The sequence below is a fragment of the Gavialis gangeticus genome, unplaced genomic scaffold (genome assembly GCF_001723915.1).
Source record: "Gavialis gangeticus isolate Ggan-Ray unplaced genomic scaffold, GavGan_comp1, whole genome shotgun sequence".
In the NCBI taxonomy this organism is placed as follows: domain Eukaryota; kingdom Metazoa; phylum Chordata; order Crocodylia; family Gavialidae; genus Gavialis; species Gavialis gangeticus.
This window is the reverse complement of record NW_017728995.1, coordinates 45863667-45879673: the sequence shown is the minus strand read 5'-3', so window position 1 is coordinate 45879673 and position 16007 is coordinate 45863667. Positions and strand designations below refer to the sequence as shown.

Genomic DNA, 16007 nt, shown 5'->3' with positions numbered 1-16007 from the left:
GGCTGGTGAAGAAACGGGAATCACTGAAAATGGGAAAGACAGGTGCAGCTCAGCTATGGGAGTGAAGAGGATGTCAAAATATATTGAACTCACCATGACCTGAAACAGAGCCAGCACTGAAAGGGGCTGAGCAAAATGAACACTACAATATATCTAATTTAGATGGGTTGTGCTAACCTTTCCTTGTAATAGTCTTCTATCAGTTCCGAAAGCTGATTAATGCCTTAAAGCAGGGGTGGGCAAATTTTGGGCCCGTGGACCACGTAGGGAGTTTTGTGGAATTGTTATGGACAAAATCAGCAATTCTCTCCTTGCAACAGCTCACCAAATCACCCTATATGGGATGGGGCCATGGGTGGGGAGCTGGCTTGGCTGGATCCAGCCTGCAGGCTATATTTTGCCTACCCCTGCCTTAAAGGCAGAGAAAGGGATTGATAGAGTATTTTGGTGTAAGGAATGGAGGAGAGAAACCCAAAGCTCAAAACAATGGCAGTGGTGGCAAGTAAACATGGGGTGGTAAAAGAGCTGAAGAGTGGAAATGAAGATCTGGAGACAGATGAAGAGTGGATGATGGTGGAGAAGAAGAAAGAAAATGGTAGTGAGAACAACAGTGGAGGCAGTAATGGTGAGTGTGATGATGCTAGAAGGAAGACAGGAGCAGAGGAGACTGGGAGACAGTGGGGGCTGCAGGAAAAGGTACATCAGGCGAGAAGTGGGGGGGACAGCAGGAATACAATGGCAGGCCAGCCCACTAGGGGTAGCATGGCGGGAAAACATGGAAGTGGTACCAAGAGGAGTAGAGGCTGCAGATAAAGGCAACTTTAACTGGAGACGAGGCAGATGGGATCGATAATGAAATGGATATTATTTCCTGGAAAAGGTTCTGTTTGAGATTTTGGAGGTGCAGTTGGAGCATCTCACCCACCTGATTGCTTTCTCAAATCAAAAGACTTGGGAACTGACTTACTGGGATGGAGAAGGGTATGAAAATTTTTGGAAGAAGTATGCAGAGAAATGTGAGAGGGAGGAATTAAGAGGGATAAAGTTCATAGCAGGGGAAAAGTGAAGAGAGAAAGTGATTATAGTTTGAATATACACAGATTTACTAGAGATGGAAGACATAGAAAGATGGATGGAAACTTCCAAAGTACTTCCAAAGGGTAAAGTTGATAGAGAAAGTATGGGACCAATATGGTATCTAGATGGGGTCTTGGAGGGCATGAATAGTGTTACAAGCAAGCAAGTGGATCCTAGGTGGAGTACTGCACCTCCCATCAGTGATCAAGATTGGGGCAAACCAGGTTTATAATGTAATGCAGGCAACTGGAACAGTGCAGCAAATGCAGAAAGGTGGGGCACCTGTCTGCACACTGTCTCCTAATGGTGTGCTAAACATGCGAGGGGATGGGGCATAAAGCAGCAGAGTGCCAGGAGTCCCTAACATACAGTATTTGTAAGGGAGAGGTACACTTGTATTGTAGGTGTCCAAAAGCCTTTGAAAGCATAGTCAGACCCCCTGGGGAACAGCAAAACCTGGAGGAGGAGAGGTTGGACACTGACTTAAAAATTTTGGAAGAAATCCTGCAGGAGAGTGAAACAGAGGAGGGGGGCAAAATTTTTGTGATCTGAGGCAGTGGAGGAGGAGATAGAATGGAAGGGAAGGCGGGTACAGCAAACAGCTCAGACATGTAGGTGGTGGTGGGGAAGAAGGAAGACACCCTACAGACAACAAAAGTGCAGATGGAACAAGAGAGAGAACCAGGAAGACAGGCCAGGAAAAGAAAGAAAATGCAGGGGCGGAAGACCAGTAAGAAGAAACCTGATAATGGCAGAGGTGAGTTGGAGGAAGAGCTGGAAAGCAGTTTCCTGTCTCCAATGCCTCTGAAATCCAGCCTGGAGCAGAGACCATAAGGCAGAAAGCAGCAGGGAGGTGGGAATATGCATGCCTTCCTAAATGGGAAAGTGATTCGGCAGCTTGAAAAGGCTACAGGAAGGTGAGTGAGGAAGGGGGATGAGTCGACCAACCCAAGCAGTAGCTCAGACAGACTTTAAGGGACAGGTACACTCAGCTCAAAGCAAGCAGGGACAAACCTTAGAGGGACAGGCACACTCATTTGAAAACAAGCATAAATGGCATTAACAATAGTTTTGCTTAACATCAGGAGTATTTTAACAAGGAAAAGATTGGAACAGATACAACCAGTATTGAGCCAAGTAAGGGGAGACATAATCTGCCTACAATGATGTGGTATATCAGGGGAGAGGGATTATAAATGCTTTGAGAAAAGGTGGAGATGGGGATCTATCTTGGCGGTCAGGGACAAATGAAAACAGAACAGCAGGGATAGCAATATTATTCAAAAACCGAGAGCAGGTAGATGAAGTCATCAGTGGCAGATTGCAACAAATGGAACTATCAGTTGGAATAGAATCAGAATTTTTCAATGTATATGCATGACTGGAGAGGGAGGGAAGGAATATGCTGCTTAGAAAGCTAACAGTTTACATGGTTGGAGGAGGACCGTCCATAATAGCAGGAGATTTCAATTGTATAATTGAAGTGGGTGTCAAAACAGGGGAAGGAGGAAATGGAGCTTTAGATAGCTCATCCAGACAGTTTACAAATGTAATAAGACTTGCTAAGAGATGCATAGGCAGGAGAGAGTTTTCACTAGGACAGACTCCAGTGGAAAGAATCAAGAACTGACTTTGTGTTTATATCAAAAGAAATAGGGATAAGGATGAAAAAAACCCATGCATGTGGCTTTCAGTATGCTGAAGGTGGAGATGAGTCTTGGTAAGAGACCCATGACAGGGAAGGGACTATGGAAGTTAAATGTGTGGCTGTTACAAGATGAAGAGATGTTAAGCATACATGAGACAGTATATGGGGTGGTGAGCACTGAAGAAATATTTCAGGAGTATCAGAGAATGATGGAAGAAGGTGAAGAGGATGGAAGAATTCTTCGGGAAGGAAGGCTGAAGGGTGTGCTGGGAAAAGAATGACAGAACTAAGAGAGCTGCAAAGAAAAATGCAGGAGCTGCTAATGGCAGCCACAGAAGGAAGACGGGTATGAGAAGAGCTAGAAGAAACAAGGCAAGAGTTAGAAACCTGGTTTAAAAGAAAGATGAGAGAGAAAATATTCTTAACATCAGCACCCTGGGTGGGAGAAAATGAAGAGTGGTCCCAATACTTTTTGCCAGAGGAGAGGCAGCAGAAAGAGAGCTTAAAGCAGAGTGGGAAGAAGGGGGGAGGGACTTGGAGAAGTAATAAGAGAGACAGAAATAAGCATACTAGGGATCCTGTTAGACACCAAAGGACAAGGCAATACTGAATGGGAAAAGGTGAAAGCAAAGCTACGGGAAATGTTTTGGTTATGGTCTGGAAGGACACTGCTCTGTGTTGGAAAAGCGGTGGCATTTAAGGCTCTGCTACTGCCAATCATTCTATATACGGGAATTGTATTCCCACCAACTTGGTAGCAGATAGCAAAAGTACAGAGGGAAATATGTGTGTTCTTATGGAATGCCAAATGAGAGGTTGGCTAGAGCTGACCTGTACAAAGTGAGAGAGATGAGGAGGTGGGGCTGCAGGACTTGGGACTGTTCGTCTATGTGAAATATGTAAGCACAATATGCAAGGCCATAATGGAGGGAGAGGGGCAAGCAGTGCATATGACCCAATTTCACACAGCTGCGATTTTGAGGAAATGGGGAGTATATCAGACCACTTCGAAGAGTCCACGTGGGAAAGGGTCTACTGCTTTCTGAGTGTCTCCAAAATAAACCTGTTATTAGTGTGGGAGATGGTACTATATGGACATACCTGAGGGACTGGAGGAAATGTCATTAAGGACTGTATTAACATGGTTAAACCTAGTGTATGGAACATACAAAACCTCTGGGTGTTCAAGGGGTAGGCTTTCACTGAAAGAGTGCCTGAAGTTGCAGCTGCATGTACTGAAACACTACATTAATCAGGACAAAGAAGAGATTAGAGAGGAAGAGGCAGAGAAGTGGAGGGAAAAGGATGGACACACTTGTTTTATTAAACAAAGGGAGAGGACTGATAGGGGTGGAGAACTTCAGGTGATTACTGAAGTGTACCAGTTTTTCATGGGGCTCTGTATGAAGAAAAAGATTTCTGTAAGGGTTTGTTTTTTGCGAGAAGTTGATGTATGTTGTTTAAGGGCTTAATATAGTTGTATGTTTATGATACGTAGTTGTTTCTGTGATGTGAAGTCTTGATAAAACAAGGGGAAAAAAGGGTTCCCATCAGCATCTCAGCCTTTTTGGCTGATATTAAATGTAGCATTTTTGGCACCAAGGGGAAAGGGCTGCTTCTGGCCTTCTCAGTGCCTGCCTGATATTGCAGTACCTCCAGGCCCAATGCTATTCCCTGTAGAGGGAACATCCACCTATTTTTTGTTTAAAGGCTAAAACAAAAAAAAAAGTTTCCCATCAGCATTTTTGACACCTGTGGGGAGGGTGTTGGAGGTTGCCTTGGTCTCTCTGGGCGCTGACCTGATATTGCAGACCCAGTGCTCATTCCTTTCTTGGGGAGCAACTGCAAGTTGTTTTTGTTTGTTTGGTTTTTAAGGGCCACACCAAAAAAAAAGGTTTCCATAGATATAGTTGCCCATGATGGGCTGTGTGTTTTATAGTCATGCTCAGTGTTGGCTGTATTTTAATCAGCTTCATAGCAGGTTTCCATTACTGAGCAGCTGCTACTTTTGGCAGCAGTTTAACGATAGACAATGTATTTAATAAGGTTTCCTTACATGCAATTGTAAATGAAGATTTCTTTGGGGGCGGGGACCTCCACTTATATTTGAGTAAATACGGTATGGGATAGAACTACCATACTGAATAATTACTGAGGACTAGATGTTGATTATGTCAGTTTTCAGTGAGAGAGAAGAGTTGGGGACTTTGCTTCATTTTTGTTATTTGACAATATAAAATGCAGCTATATCTGAAAAGTCTAATTTGAATTTAGGCTCAAATATGTTCTTATAAACTTTTTCAACACAAAGTCATTTATAAAAGAACCAGTTAGGTCAGTCCACTGATTTATCACCCAGAGCTTTGATAAAGATTTGTTTCTTCTCTAATAAAATCTCAGAGGGATGCTCCAGTTGTGATCACAGTTTTAAAGTACCATTGCTGTATTTATAGGTCACAGACTGGTAAGATGTAGTATTGCCATATTTTGAAATAGTAATTTCAACCCACTTAATTTTTTTTAATTGCATATTTTTTCTTCTACCACTTCCCTCTTCCACGTGTTTTTTGTTACAGGTGTGTTTATCATTTAATCTTCAAAGCACTCTGGTAGCAACTGGAAGCATGGATGCCACAGCCAAACTCTGGGATATACAGAATGGAGAGGAAGTGGTCACTTTAAATGTATGCTTGCATTCTTTATAGTTCTGAAGGTGGTTGCTTTTTTTTTAAAGTTACTAATTGCGATAGAAGGGGACAGAAGTACTTAATTATCTCTCTTAGTACTTTTAGGCATATAATTTATTACCATCTGAGTCCCTTAATTACTGTAGTTAAAAAGTGGATTAAGAAAACACAAAACGAGTAAGAAAGCTATGCTTTTTTATTAAAAACCATAAAAGCCTGTTCCATCAAATGTCAGATTGTCACAATTCAGTGTAATTACTGTCCTAGGCCAGAATGCGTGACTTCTCTCATTAACATGGTCTTATCATTATGAATACTGCACTGTAATTTTTCTGAGAGATAATGTAAAGTAACTTAAAAAATATTAATGTTTGAGACTACAGTTCATCTTTTTCAGAATGTGTGTAGGGTACTGAGCCTACTAAGTTTGTCTAAGCTGTGATTTCTCTTGCCTGTGTTTGACTTACTAGAATTTTGCTGTTCAAATACTTCTGCCTAAACTTATAAGTATATTCAAGTCCCTTGCATAAATTCTAAATCTAAGTGCATAGTTATCCTTTTTCAAGTGTCTGACCTGTGGAACAGGGAAGGCAATACCACCTCCTCACTTTCCCATATTGTTTGAAGAAAAGCATGCCTGGGAGAGGTGGGGCTGTAGAAAATGTGGATGTCTTTGGCCTATGTTTAAGATAAGCAGGGGACATGCAGGAAACTGCATGGACTCACAAAACACTTTGAACAGTTTAAATGCAGTTTAAACCTGGAGCAGACAGACATACAAGTTTGTTAAAGTTGTTTAAAGCCCCCCTGGGGTGGTTCAGAAATGTACCTGAAATATCAAATACTGTTTTGAGCTGGTATACTATGAACTGGTTCAATGTTATGCATGGACACCAAGTGTTCTGTGATACCAGTCTGCACAGTCCTTCACACTGCATCACCCTTTCCCCTTTACTGCTGCAACTAGCTGCTTTAGTACGTGGCCAGAACATTCCTGCCCCATTTTTTTCTCTTTTTTTGGCACCTTTTGTCAGTGAGCTTCCTTTCACTTGTCCAGTAAAAGCTAACATCTTTCTAACAACCAGTTGCAGCCATTCACTCATCATGCTCCTCCAGGCAGCCCTGGGAACCATAACACACACCTCACTCCTCCCCTATCCCCTTCCACCCCCACGTCAGCTAGGCACACTGAAGACTTTGGTCTGTTGCAGGCTATTGAAGTTTATTGAACTCATGTTTGACAAGATAAAGCAGAAAAGTAAAAACAACCCAGCCACAGGTCAACCTTGCCACCCCCTTCCTGGGACCTGCAAAGCATGGTTACAAGCATTCCCTGGCTCTGTCCCACTTACCCTGCACCCCACACACACTCACTCCCTGTGAGTGATCCTGGACTGCTGCTTGCTCCCACCCCCTGGGAGCCACAGCCTTTCACACAATTGTGGACCAGTTCTTAATCAGTGACATTTGGGAACAGTTCGGTTGTTACATGTGTCTGCAGCCTGTTCCACAGCAATTGTGAACTTGTTCCCAGTCACTAACGTTTTGGACCATTTCAGTTGTTTTGTGTCTGCACATACTTGCATGCTTTCTCTCATGCTGGCTTGCTATGGCTACTGACAATCCAACCCTTAGTTCATTGTAATTAAATCATCTGATTATATTGCGGTTAGCAAATGCTAACATGTGAACTAGATGTAGAAAAGACCTATCAGATCACAGTTAAAATTTATTCTTCCTGTCATCACAGAATTGTTTGCAGTATGCTTAGGTGACGCATGCTAATTATTAAATGCCTTAATATAGGCAGTAAGATCTAACAGGCTGTGGTAAAGACAAAGTTACAAGACCCTAATAAATACAGTAGATTGTCATAGCAAAGGGCTATATGGTGTAATAGAAATGGCAGTATATGCATGTGTATAAATGAAGTCTAGTATTCTTTGTTATTCTTTGTAATGCTACTACACAAGTTGTTTATTGGATGAGATTCATGCAAAAGTTTAATATATATCCTGAATAACCTTTTGTAAATATTTTTAGGGGCACTCAGCAGAAATTCTTGCATTGTCCTTTAATACCACAGGAGATAGGATAATCACTGGCTCCTTTGACTATACAGTTGCACTGTGGGATGTTGGCACTGGCAGGTACTAAAAGATTCATAAGCCTACTTTGCACTGTCTTGTTTTAATGACTTTTTTTAAAGGGGTACTGCCAAGGACTACAAATTCTAAACCTTGCAATTCTGCTTTGTTTTGAATATTAAGGTCGTTATATTTCCTTTGATTTATCTGCCTTGAGTGCAGACCTGCCCCGCCTCCCCACCAGGAAGAGCTTGGAGTCACCCCCAGTACCAGCTTGCAGCGGTAGCCCGCCCTTGCCCCATGCATGTGCCCTCCATGCCTCCCCGGGGGGTGTGCAGAGTGGTGAGAGCCCTCCCCCCATACCCTTCCTGTGAGCTGCTAGAAATTCCATCCCACGTGCATGCACGTGGCATTTATTGGCAACATTATCGGCCACAACAGCCAAAAAAGCCAGTTTGCGATAATGTCGATTTTCCTTTTATCGGTGCCTATACGATATGGACCAATGTATTGGTGCATCTCTAATAAGGTGCCATAAATCCAGTGTCTAAATTTAGTCCGTGATTTTTTTTGTATTTGGTAGGTTGATGAAGTGACGTTCATAGGCTCATTTGTGACAGGTGTTTTGTAAATTACCTTTGAGGATTAGAACTGAGAGATTGGAGAGGGAATGTTTTCTGTGAGAATTGTGCCCCCACAGGTAATTGGGTATTCTTGTTTTTGATAGCTTTCTGGTGTCCATTCATTCTGGTATGCAGTTGTTTGGTCTCTCCTGCATGTCTTTCATCGGGGCATTTAGTGCAGTGGATGAGATATATTACATTACTGGAGATGCAGGTGTAAGATCCAGGAATGGTGATGGTTCTGTTGTGGGCTGTAGTAATTGTGGGAGTGGTGGAGAAATGTTGGCAGGTTTTTCATGTCTTGTCCCAGCATTTTCTGGATCCATTCAGTGTGCTTTGGGTCATAGGAAGTTTGCTTCTGGTGACGAGATTCATTGCTTGTTTAAAGGCTAGGATGCATGGTTCTGGAAAGATCTCTTTAAGAGTAGGGTCTTCTTCTATTATGGGTTGCAGTTGTTTGAGGATTTTCCGTGTAGGTTCCAGGGAGGGATGGTATGTCATAACTAATGGTGTGTGATTTGTGGGGATTTTCTTTATTTGTACTGCAGCAATTCTTCATGTGGTATCCAGGTGGCTCTTTCAAAAGTGTGATCTATCTCTGGAGGAGTGTCCTTGTTGGGTGAAAGACCCTTTTGAGATTTGCATGATGACGATTGTGGGTAGTCTCCTCAGTGCAAATTTGGTGGTATCAGAGGGCTTGCCTGTGTATTACAGCTTTCTTGGTGTGTTTAGGTGATTGCTGGTTTTGTGTAGATATGTATGTTGGTCCGTGGGTTTCTTGTATATGGTGGTTTGTATTTTACCATTCTGGATAGTGACCATGGTGTCTAAAAAAGGAAATGTTGGTGCTGGAGTATTCAAGAGGGAGTGTGATGGAGAGGTGATGATTATTGAATTTGTGATAGAAATCAATCAGAGACTGCAGGTTTTCAGTCCAAATGATGAAGATATCAGCTATGTATCTTAGGTATAGCACTAATTTGGTGCAGTTCTTGAGGAACTCTTAGATCAACATGGCTAAACCAACAACCCTAAAGAAATCAGTCTTATTATTGTGTCTTTAATAAATAGAGAATGTTTGATTTCCCTCTTATGCTGGTGTTGTGACAATATAAATCTATTGATTTCAAAGACTGGTGTAATTGATAGAAGAATCAGGTGCTTTAGCTAGAGTTCAGGATTATGCCAATACCTGGCATGATGTGATAAAAATAGCTGAACATTGGCTGGTAATCATGGGTGTCTGGTGCCTCTTGAATTGGGGGGGAAGGCGGGGGGGGGACATGTGCCCCCCCTGACAGCAGTCAGTGGCCTGGGATGGGGAGTGTCCCCCAGTGGCCAATACGACTGGCTGGCGGGGGCGGGGATGGGTTTGCTTTCACTCACCGTAAAAGTGGCCATGCCGCTTCTGGAGCTCCCGCGGCTTTTGCTGGTATCCCTGCTCCCCAGCCGGCGCTTGCAAGGCGGGGAAAAGATGTTCCCGCCTGACCCCCTGCCTGCTGGCTAAACGGGGACATTGGCTGGACAGGGGGTGCATGTACACCCCCGTGGATCCCCCACGCGTCGCCCCTGCTGGTTATATTGTTTTCACAAGTCCTAGTTTATTCAGCGGAAGACTCAATACAAATGACATTCTAAACCACTTGATTATAGTAGATAATGCAATTTATTTTTTATTGTTGATATGAAGACTTCATTACATTTTCATGAGGGATTTCTTTCAATGTGAAACAAGGCAGAATCTCTCTGAAATTAGCTTGTGAAGGGAATAGTAATAAACTGGGTGATATAACACTGCAACCCTGAAGGTAATCCTGCTGAGAAAGAAAATAGTGTGCATGTGATTGATCTTTTGGCCTGATCCTGAAACACTAAGAATTATGCCACTGTGCCTCACAGGATCTCAGCAGCTCACTAGATTGGGTCTCTGCGTGGTAATTTTATTATTTTATTCCTTTTGTTATTGAAGATATTTGTATTTTGAAATGGGTCTTTCTTTCAGCTGCTTCTTGTCTGATCCTGCAGTGAAGTCAGAGTCTTTGGATTTTAATGTTGCATTGTTTTTCTACAGAAATGATTGCGATGTTACAGATTCAGCACTGTGACTTCACTTCAGGATCACATTACAGATGGACTGGTAAGGAGGAAGCTCTTGTTTAAACAACAATAACTCTGGTAATTAGCAGTGTTGGAAAAAATAAAAAAATGAAAGTCAATTTGTTTAGTTTGGTATGCATTAAAATTTTCCCCAGTATAGAAATCACTTATGAGCTGGTTGACTGCTGCCATGTTCATGAAGGATGTTTTCCAGCTGGATGTATCAGTGATTCTTGGCATGTTGATTCTAAAGGAATAACATAAGTAGAAAGCAACTGCGCAAAATGGAGTAGGAACCAGCAGTGAAACTAAGAAGTGACTAATAAGTAACTATAGGTTAAAATGTTAACTGCTGAAATAATCATGCTTGTGTAGTAGATTAAGAACATATCTCCTTTGAATAGAGAAGTACTAGAAAGTGAGATAATCACACAGACATTAGAGATATCAGGAGTACCCAATAGTGTCCATGGAGCTTGTAGTAGCAATAGTAACCTGCTTTACATTCTGTATGGGTTGCAATCGCTAGAGGGCAGCATAGCCATGCCAGGATTTAGGGCAGTGGTGCACTATTAATGAAGGAAAGAAACACTTAAAATACTATTTTAGCTGATACAATAATTCACTGTGAAAAATAACCCCGACTAATTTGACCTTGTTTTCTGTCCACTAAAATTAATCTGTGGCTTGTAATTTTTTTCTTAGTCATTTTCTGTTAATTTGCACTAGATACTTTGTGTGGTTTCTTTTCTTTTCTTTTTTTTTTAATCTCATCAAATGTGATTAATTGCATTCTGTGGAGAACAGGTTTGGTACTTGACGTTCTAAATTTGAGTTTTATTGGCTGCTTGTGATTTGATATCAGTGTTACATGTTATCTAATTCTGTTATCTGACTGGCTAAGCACATACTTTATTATCATTAGGAAAGCTTGAGAGGACACCTGGACTTTGAATCTCTCTAAAAGTTAGATTGACACAAGATAGGTAAACAAGATGAAGGAATTTCAGAAAACTTTAATCTTAACATTTTATCGATGAGTCAAAAGATGAAAATTTTCATTTTGTTAAAAAAATCCTTTTCATCAGAAGTGTTTCAGTAAGGACAATTTTCAACCAACTCTAGTCTCCGTTGAAAATGATACATTGTCTCATTTAATTGCCTGTATTTGGGGCTCATGAGACACTATGAGGTAGTATCTCATCATGTGAGATGCATCATATATGGTGCAACAATTAAACAGTTCACTGTCCATGGGCCTTTGTACCAGTAAGAGTTGGCTACTCTAATGGTCATGGAAAGTAAGCACAACAGAGGTATGCATGTAACAAAATTAAAATGAGATAGTTTTTGTGTTGCTTCCATAACTCTAATTGCCATATAGAATTTTAAAATCTAATCGGTGACTGGTTAGTTTCAGTGATATGTTCCAAACAATGTAATTTATTAAGTATATTGGTTTACTTTTCCATCCAGTTGGGGCACGTAGAAGTTTGACCAAAGGCTTAATCTTCGTCTAATCTGCCTTTGTAAACCTGGGTTTTCTATCCTTTTGTGAGATTTTGGGTTCTGTTATAATATGACAATAGTACTGATGGCCAAGTAATAAATTCACAGAGCCAAAATGCTCCTCAACATCTAGTTAGTGTAAAAAGGTCAACTCAGTAACAACAAAGCAGGAAACATGTAATTAGAAAATAGAGTAATTCTTTAAAGAGACACTAAGGTAATAGCTTTATTTGTTGTTGTTACACTAAACAAATATAATGTTCAGTTACTCTGAAGATTTGCTGTCGTGAATGTTTCATTTAGCATATACATTAATTAAGGTCTTTCTATTTCTGGTCTAGCCACTGAAATGAGTATTCTGGATTACACAGATTCACTCTGTTGCTTGTCTGGTCATTAATTTGATTACTAGTTAAACCTGTAGCTGTATAATGTGATATATATCTTAATTTGTAGTCCCTTCAATATGTTTGTCAATTAATCTTCTCTTGGTTCTAGTGCTTTATAGCACATCATTAATTAAAGCAGGCATCAGTGGTTAATTATTCAGCACTTCCCAGCTAAAGCTGCTTGAAGCATTTAACAAAACTAGTGTTGTTGGTGTTGTACATTTGTTCCGATAATAAATCCTGAATTTAACATGATCTGGGCCACTATAATAATGTGGAATCCTTATTTGCATTGTCATATGATCCTGATCCGACCTTCGTTACTCTGGCAAAACTATCCGGGATTTTAATGGAGATTTTGTGTAGAATTGGGAACATGATTTGTTAAGTTTGATGTTAGAATTGATTCGGGGTCTTCTAGATTTGTATTTAGTTTTGTTGGTAGCTCATCTGAAGAGAAGTGTACTGTACATTTATTTTGATTATTTAGAAGCATACTAATAAATTATAATTTTCTTCTGGTGGCTCTGAGGAGTTATTTCTAAAATGATTTCTAGAAACATGGAAGTAGATAGTAGGAAACTCCAAAGAGAAGCCAGTATGAAAGGAACTTCATTCTATTATCCCCCCCTCCATCACTTTTGGGTTGAGAGAAGAAACGTGTTGATATGCCACTAGTATGTTAAACCAACCTTACTGCCTTCTGGATGTAGTCAGCCAAATCTTGTTCCCTCAGCACTAATACTCTCAATGATATTAGTGGATGAGGCAGGAAGGGTTTTAGCCATTAATTATATTGTCTTCCCAACTATAACATATACTTGTATTTTACTATCACTTTACCAGCAAATGTACAACTAAATTTTAGTTCTCTTTTGGTAGGAAGTTACATACTTTAATAGGTCATCGGGCAGAGATCAGCAGTGCACAGTTCAACTGGGACTGTTCCCTAATTGTTACTGGATCAATGGACAAAACATGCATGGTAAGATAATTGGAACTATACCAAATGCCTTCTATCTATTGCTGCCTGGGCCATACAGCAAATAATCTATTGTTGGGTTTCATTTATGATGAATACTTTTAAAGTTTGTTGTGTGTTTCAGAAAAGCATTGTAACCTATTCAGAATCATTTTGCATACTGCACATTTTGACTGCCTAATGATTTATAATGGTTACCCATTGCAGCTGAACTAGAAGACAGGATTTGAGTGATGTTACAGCTAATTTGGTGAAATAAGTAGAAAGAAGAGAGGACAGATATTAGTGTGGTCTGACCTTGGATTCTGACTCAGAAGAGCTATTATCTCCTTCTGAGTGTGCTGCAAACTTCCTGGATACCCTTGGGTAGGACAGATTTTCTAAAGAGATGCCCAAAATCCATGTGGCCTGGGAACTTCTTTTGTGTTGATGGCAGAAGAATTGGAGGAAATTCCACAAAAGGTTATGGGGCTTTCTTGCTCTGTGACTTTTTTTGTGCAGTGTCATGATTTGGTGCATACTGATCACTGCACTACAGTGAAACAGTGATCTTTACACTGCATTTAATCCTGTGGGGTGTTTTTTTTCTGAGTAATGTTGTTTTTTGTTTCCTAACTAAATGGAGCTCACAGACTTGGTGCAGAGATGAACTAATTTAGTTAGATTAACTTAAAAATCCTTTCCGTTATCTTCAGTACATTTTGCATTACCTACCTTGAAAATAACATTTCTCTTGACTAGCTTTAAATAGCTGCAGCTTTCCCCTCCCTCACTTCTTTGGATTACATTAATAGGATGTAGAATTTCTGATACAGATCTGTTTTATCCCTGCATCCCTATGACTTTGATAGTGTGATTTCCACTGAAGCTTACTCAGCTTCTTGATTTAGAAATATGCATTCCTTACAAATGTGCAACATTAATTAATTAGTACTGTAATGTAGTACCATCAGTTCAGCTCTTATTCTGAAGAATAAAACATCAGTTTTTAGACCTGAATGCCCTGTTCATTTCAGTAGAGAATTCTGCTTAAATAATGGTATGTCCCAAACATATTTGGTGTTTATAGACGTGGTCCAGGAGGGGGGCACTTTAATTAGAGCGGCGCTGAGAGCTGCTCTAATTAAAGCGCCCAGAACATCACGTGTATCAGTGTATCAGTGTCCCTGCACTGAAAAATGGTGGTGGGGTGCTTTAACTAAAGATCATCGAACAAGCTTTAGTTAAAGCGCCCCCACCACCGTTTTTCAGTGTGCTGAAGTCTGCTGGAGCACAGTAATTACCATGCTCCAGCAGACTGGATTAAGTCTGCTCCAACATGTTGTAATTACAGGGCATTGGAGCAGCCTCCCTGCACATGTATAGGTGCCTGTTAAGATTAAAACAAAGCAACAAAAAATTAGACCTCTAATGATACTCGTTTTGCCTTGTGCTAAGCCAGTACATTTTCCTTTCTATTTGTTTCTATATCTGGGTGAATATCATATTGATAGGTTTCTTAATATATTTACCTTCTCTTAGGCACCAAGGCAGTGCATATATATGCAGCAGTCATGGTACTGATTGATTACATGCATATCAAGCAACTTATTCAAAATAAATGGCAAGATTACTATTGATGGCATGTAATTATTTGGATAGGTTTTCATTTATTGCTTTTTATCCTTATGCAGCTTTGGAATGCGGTGACTGGGACACGTGTGGCTACTTTAACAGGTCACGATGACGAAGTATTAGATGTCTGTTTTGATTATGCAGGCCAGCGTATTGCAACTGCTTCTGCTGATGGTAGGTGACTTGATCAGGGCTGGACTGCTTTCACATGCTGGTAGTTAAGAAAAAATGAGAGCAGCTTTTCTGCCCTAGGGTGATTTCTAGAGTGGAGGAAGATGATTTTGTTTCATTTCTGGTACTTGAGGGTTTTGTTAGGCATATTATTTTTCAAAATATTAATTTTCAATGTTAAAGTATCCCAATACCCAAAAGATTTTTCCCATAATACATATTAATGAAGCCATGTGATACTGCATACTACTAGGTTGTACTGATTTGCCCATTCTGTTGAAATAGTTGATGTTTATCAGTGTCAGAAAAAGGATTCTATACTAGATGGGCTACTTATTTGGTCTAGCTTGGTAGCTCCTGTGTTAGGAGGTAAAATAATGCAGTTTATGAAGATAACTTGTCAGTAGTAAAAATCTGACAAAAATAGATTGGTGAAAACTATCACTTGGACCATTTGCTAGCTTGTATTTTTGCTCGTGTTTTATCCAGAGTGCAAATGGCTTGGTCCAACTGTGGGTGTAAATTTAAAGGTTGCACAATCAAAGGTAGTAAAAAGCCAACATTTTCCTACTAGGCCATGGGTTTTTTTTACTTGTGTATATGGCAAATTTGTGGTGATTTAAAATGTCAGTGTGCACTACAAGTTGGTAAATAATGACTTCTTAGTAGTAATTATTGCTTGGATGAACCTTGAAAACATGATAGGTTTCCTTGTGTGAGGAAAAAAATGATTCATGTTCATATGTGCAGCATTGGACCTTAAGTTAGTTATTTATACCCAGAACAACTTCTGTTTCCATTAGTGTTAATGTCAAGATTCTTATTAAATTCAATAGATTGAGTATGAGGCCCTTCATTCTAGTAAAAGTAACCATTTATGAAAATCCAAAACAATTACAGATGACCCCCTCTTCTACTCCTACAGGATCAGCAAGAATTTACAATGCAGAAACAAAAAAATGCATTGCAAAACTGGAAGGGCATGGAGGAGAAATTTCAAAGGTGAGTTTTTTGGGGTGATTTATGCCTATCTATATTATTTCCAAATGATGTGGTAACCATTAATTGTTAGGTGTCCCAGAAATGATGATAAATATAAGCAATGTTCAGATTTTTTGGGGGG

At 40.2% G+C, this 16007-nt stretch overlaps 1 protein-coding gene across 1 annotated transcript in view; it reads left to right on the top strand.

Moving 5' to 3' along the window:
* The window catches only part of DAW1 (dynein assembly factor with WD repeats 1), a 63214-nt gene that overhangs the window by 44763 nt on the left and 2444 nt on the right, over nucleotides 1-16007 (top strand). The window contains exons 7-11 of the mRNA XM_019503607.1: nucleotides 5302-5409; nucleotides 7456-7562; nucleotides 13000-13102; nucleotides 14773-14887; nucleotides 15810-15886. Of these exons, the coding sequence (XP_019359152.1) occupies nucleotides 5302-5409; nucleotides 7456-7562; nucleotides 13000-13102; nucleotides 14773-14887; nucleotides 15810-15886 (510 nt within the window). The remainder of the gene's footprint in view (nucleotides 1-5301; nucleotides 5410-7455; nucleotides 7563-12999; nucleotides 13103-14772; nucleotides 14888-15809; nucleotides 15887-16007) is intronic.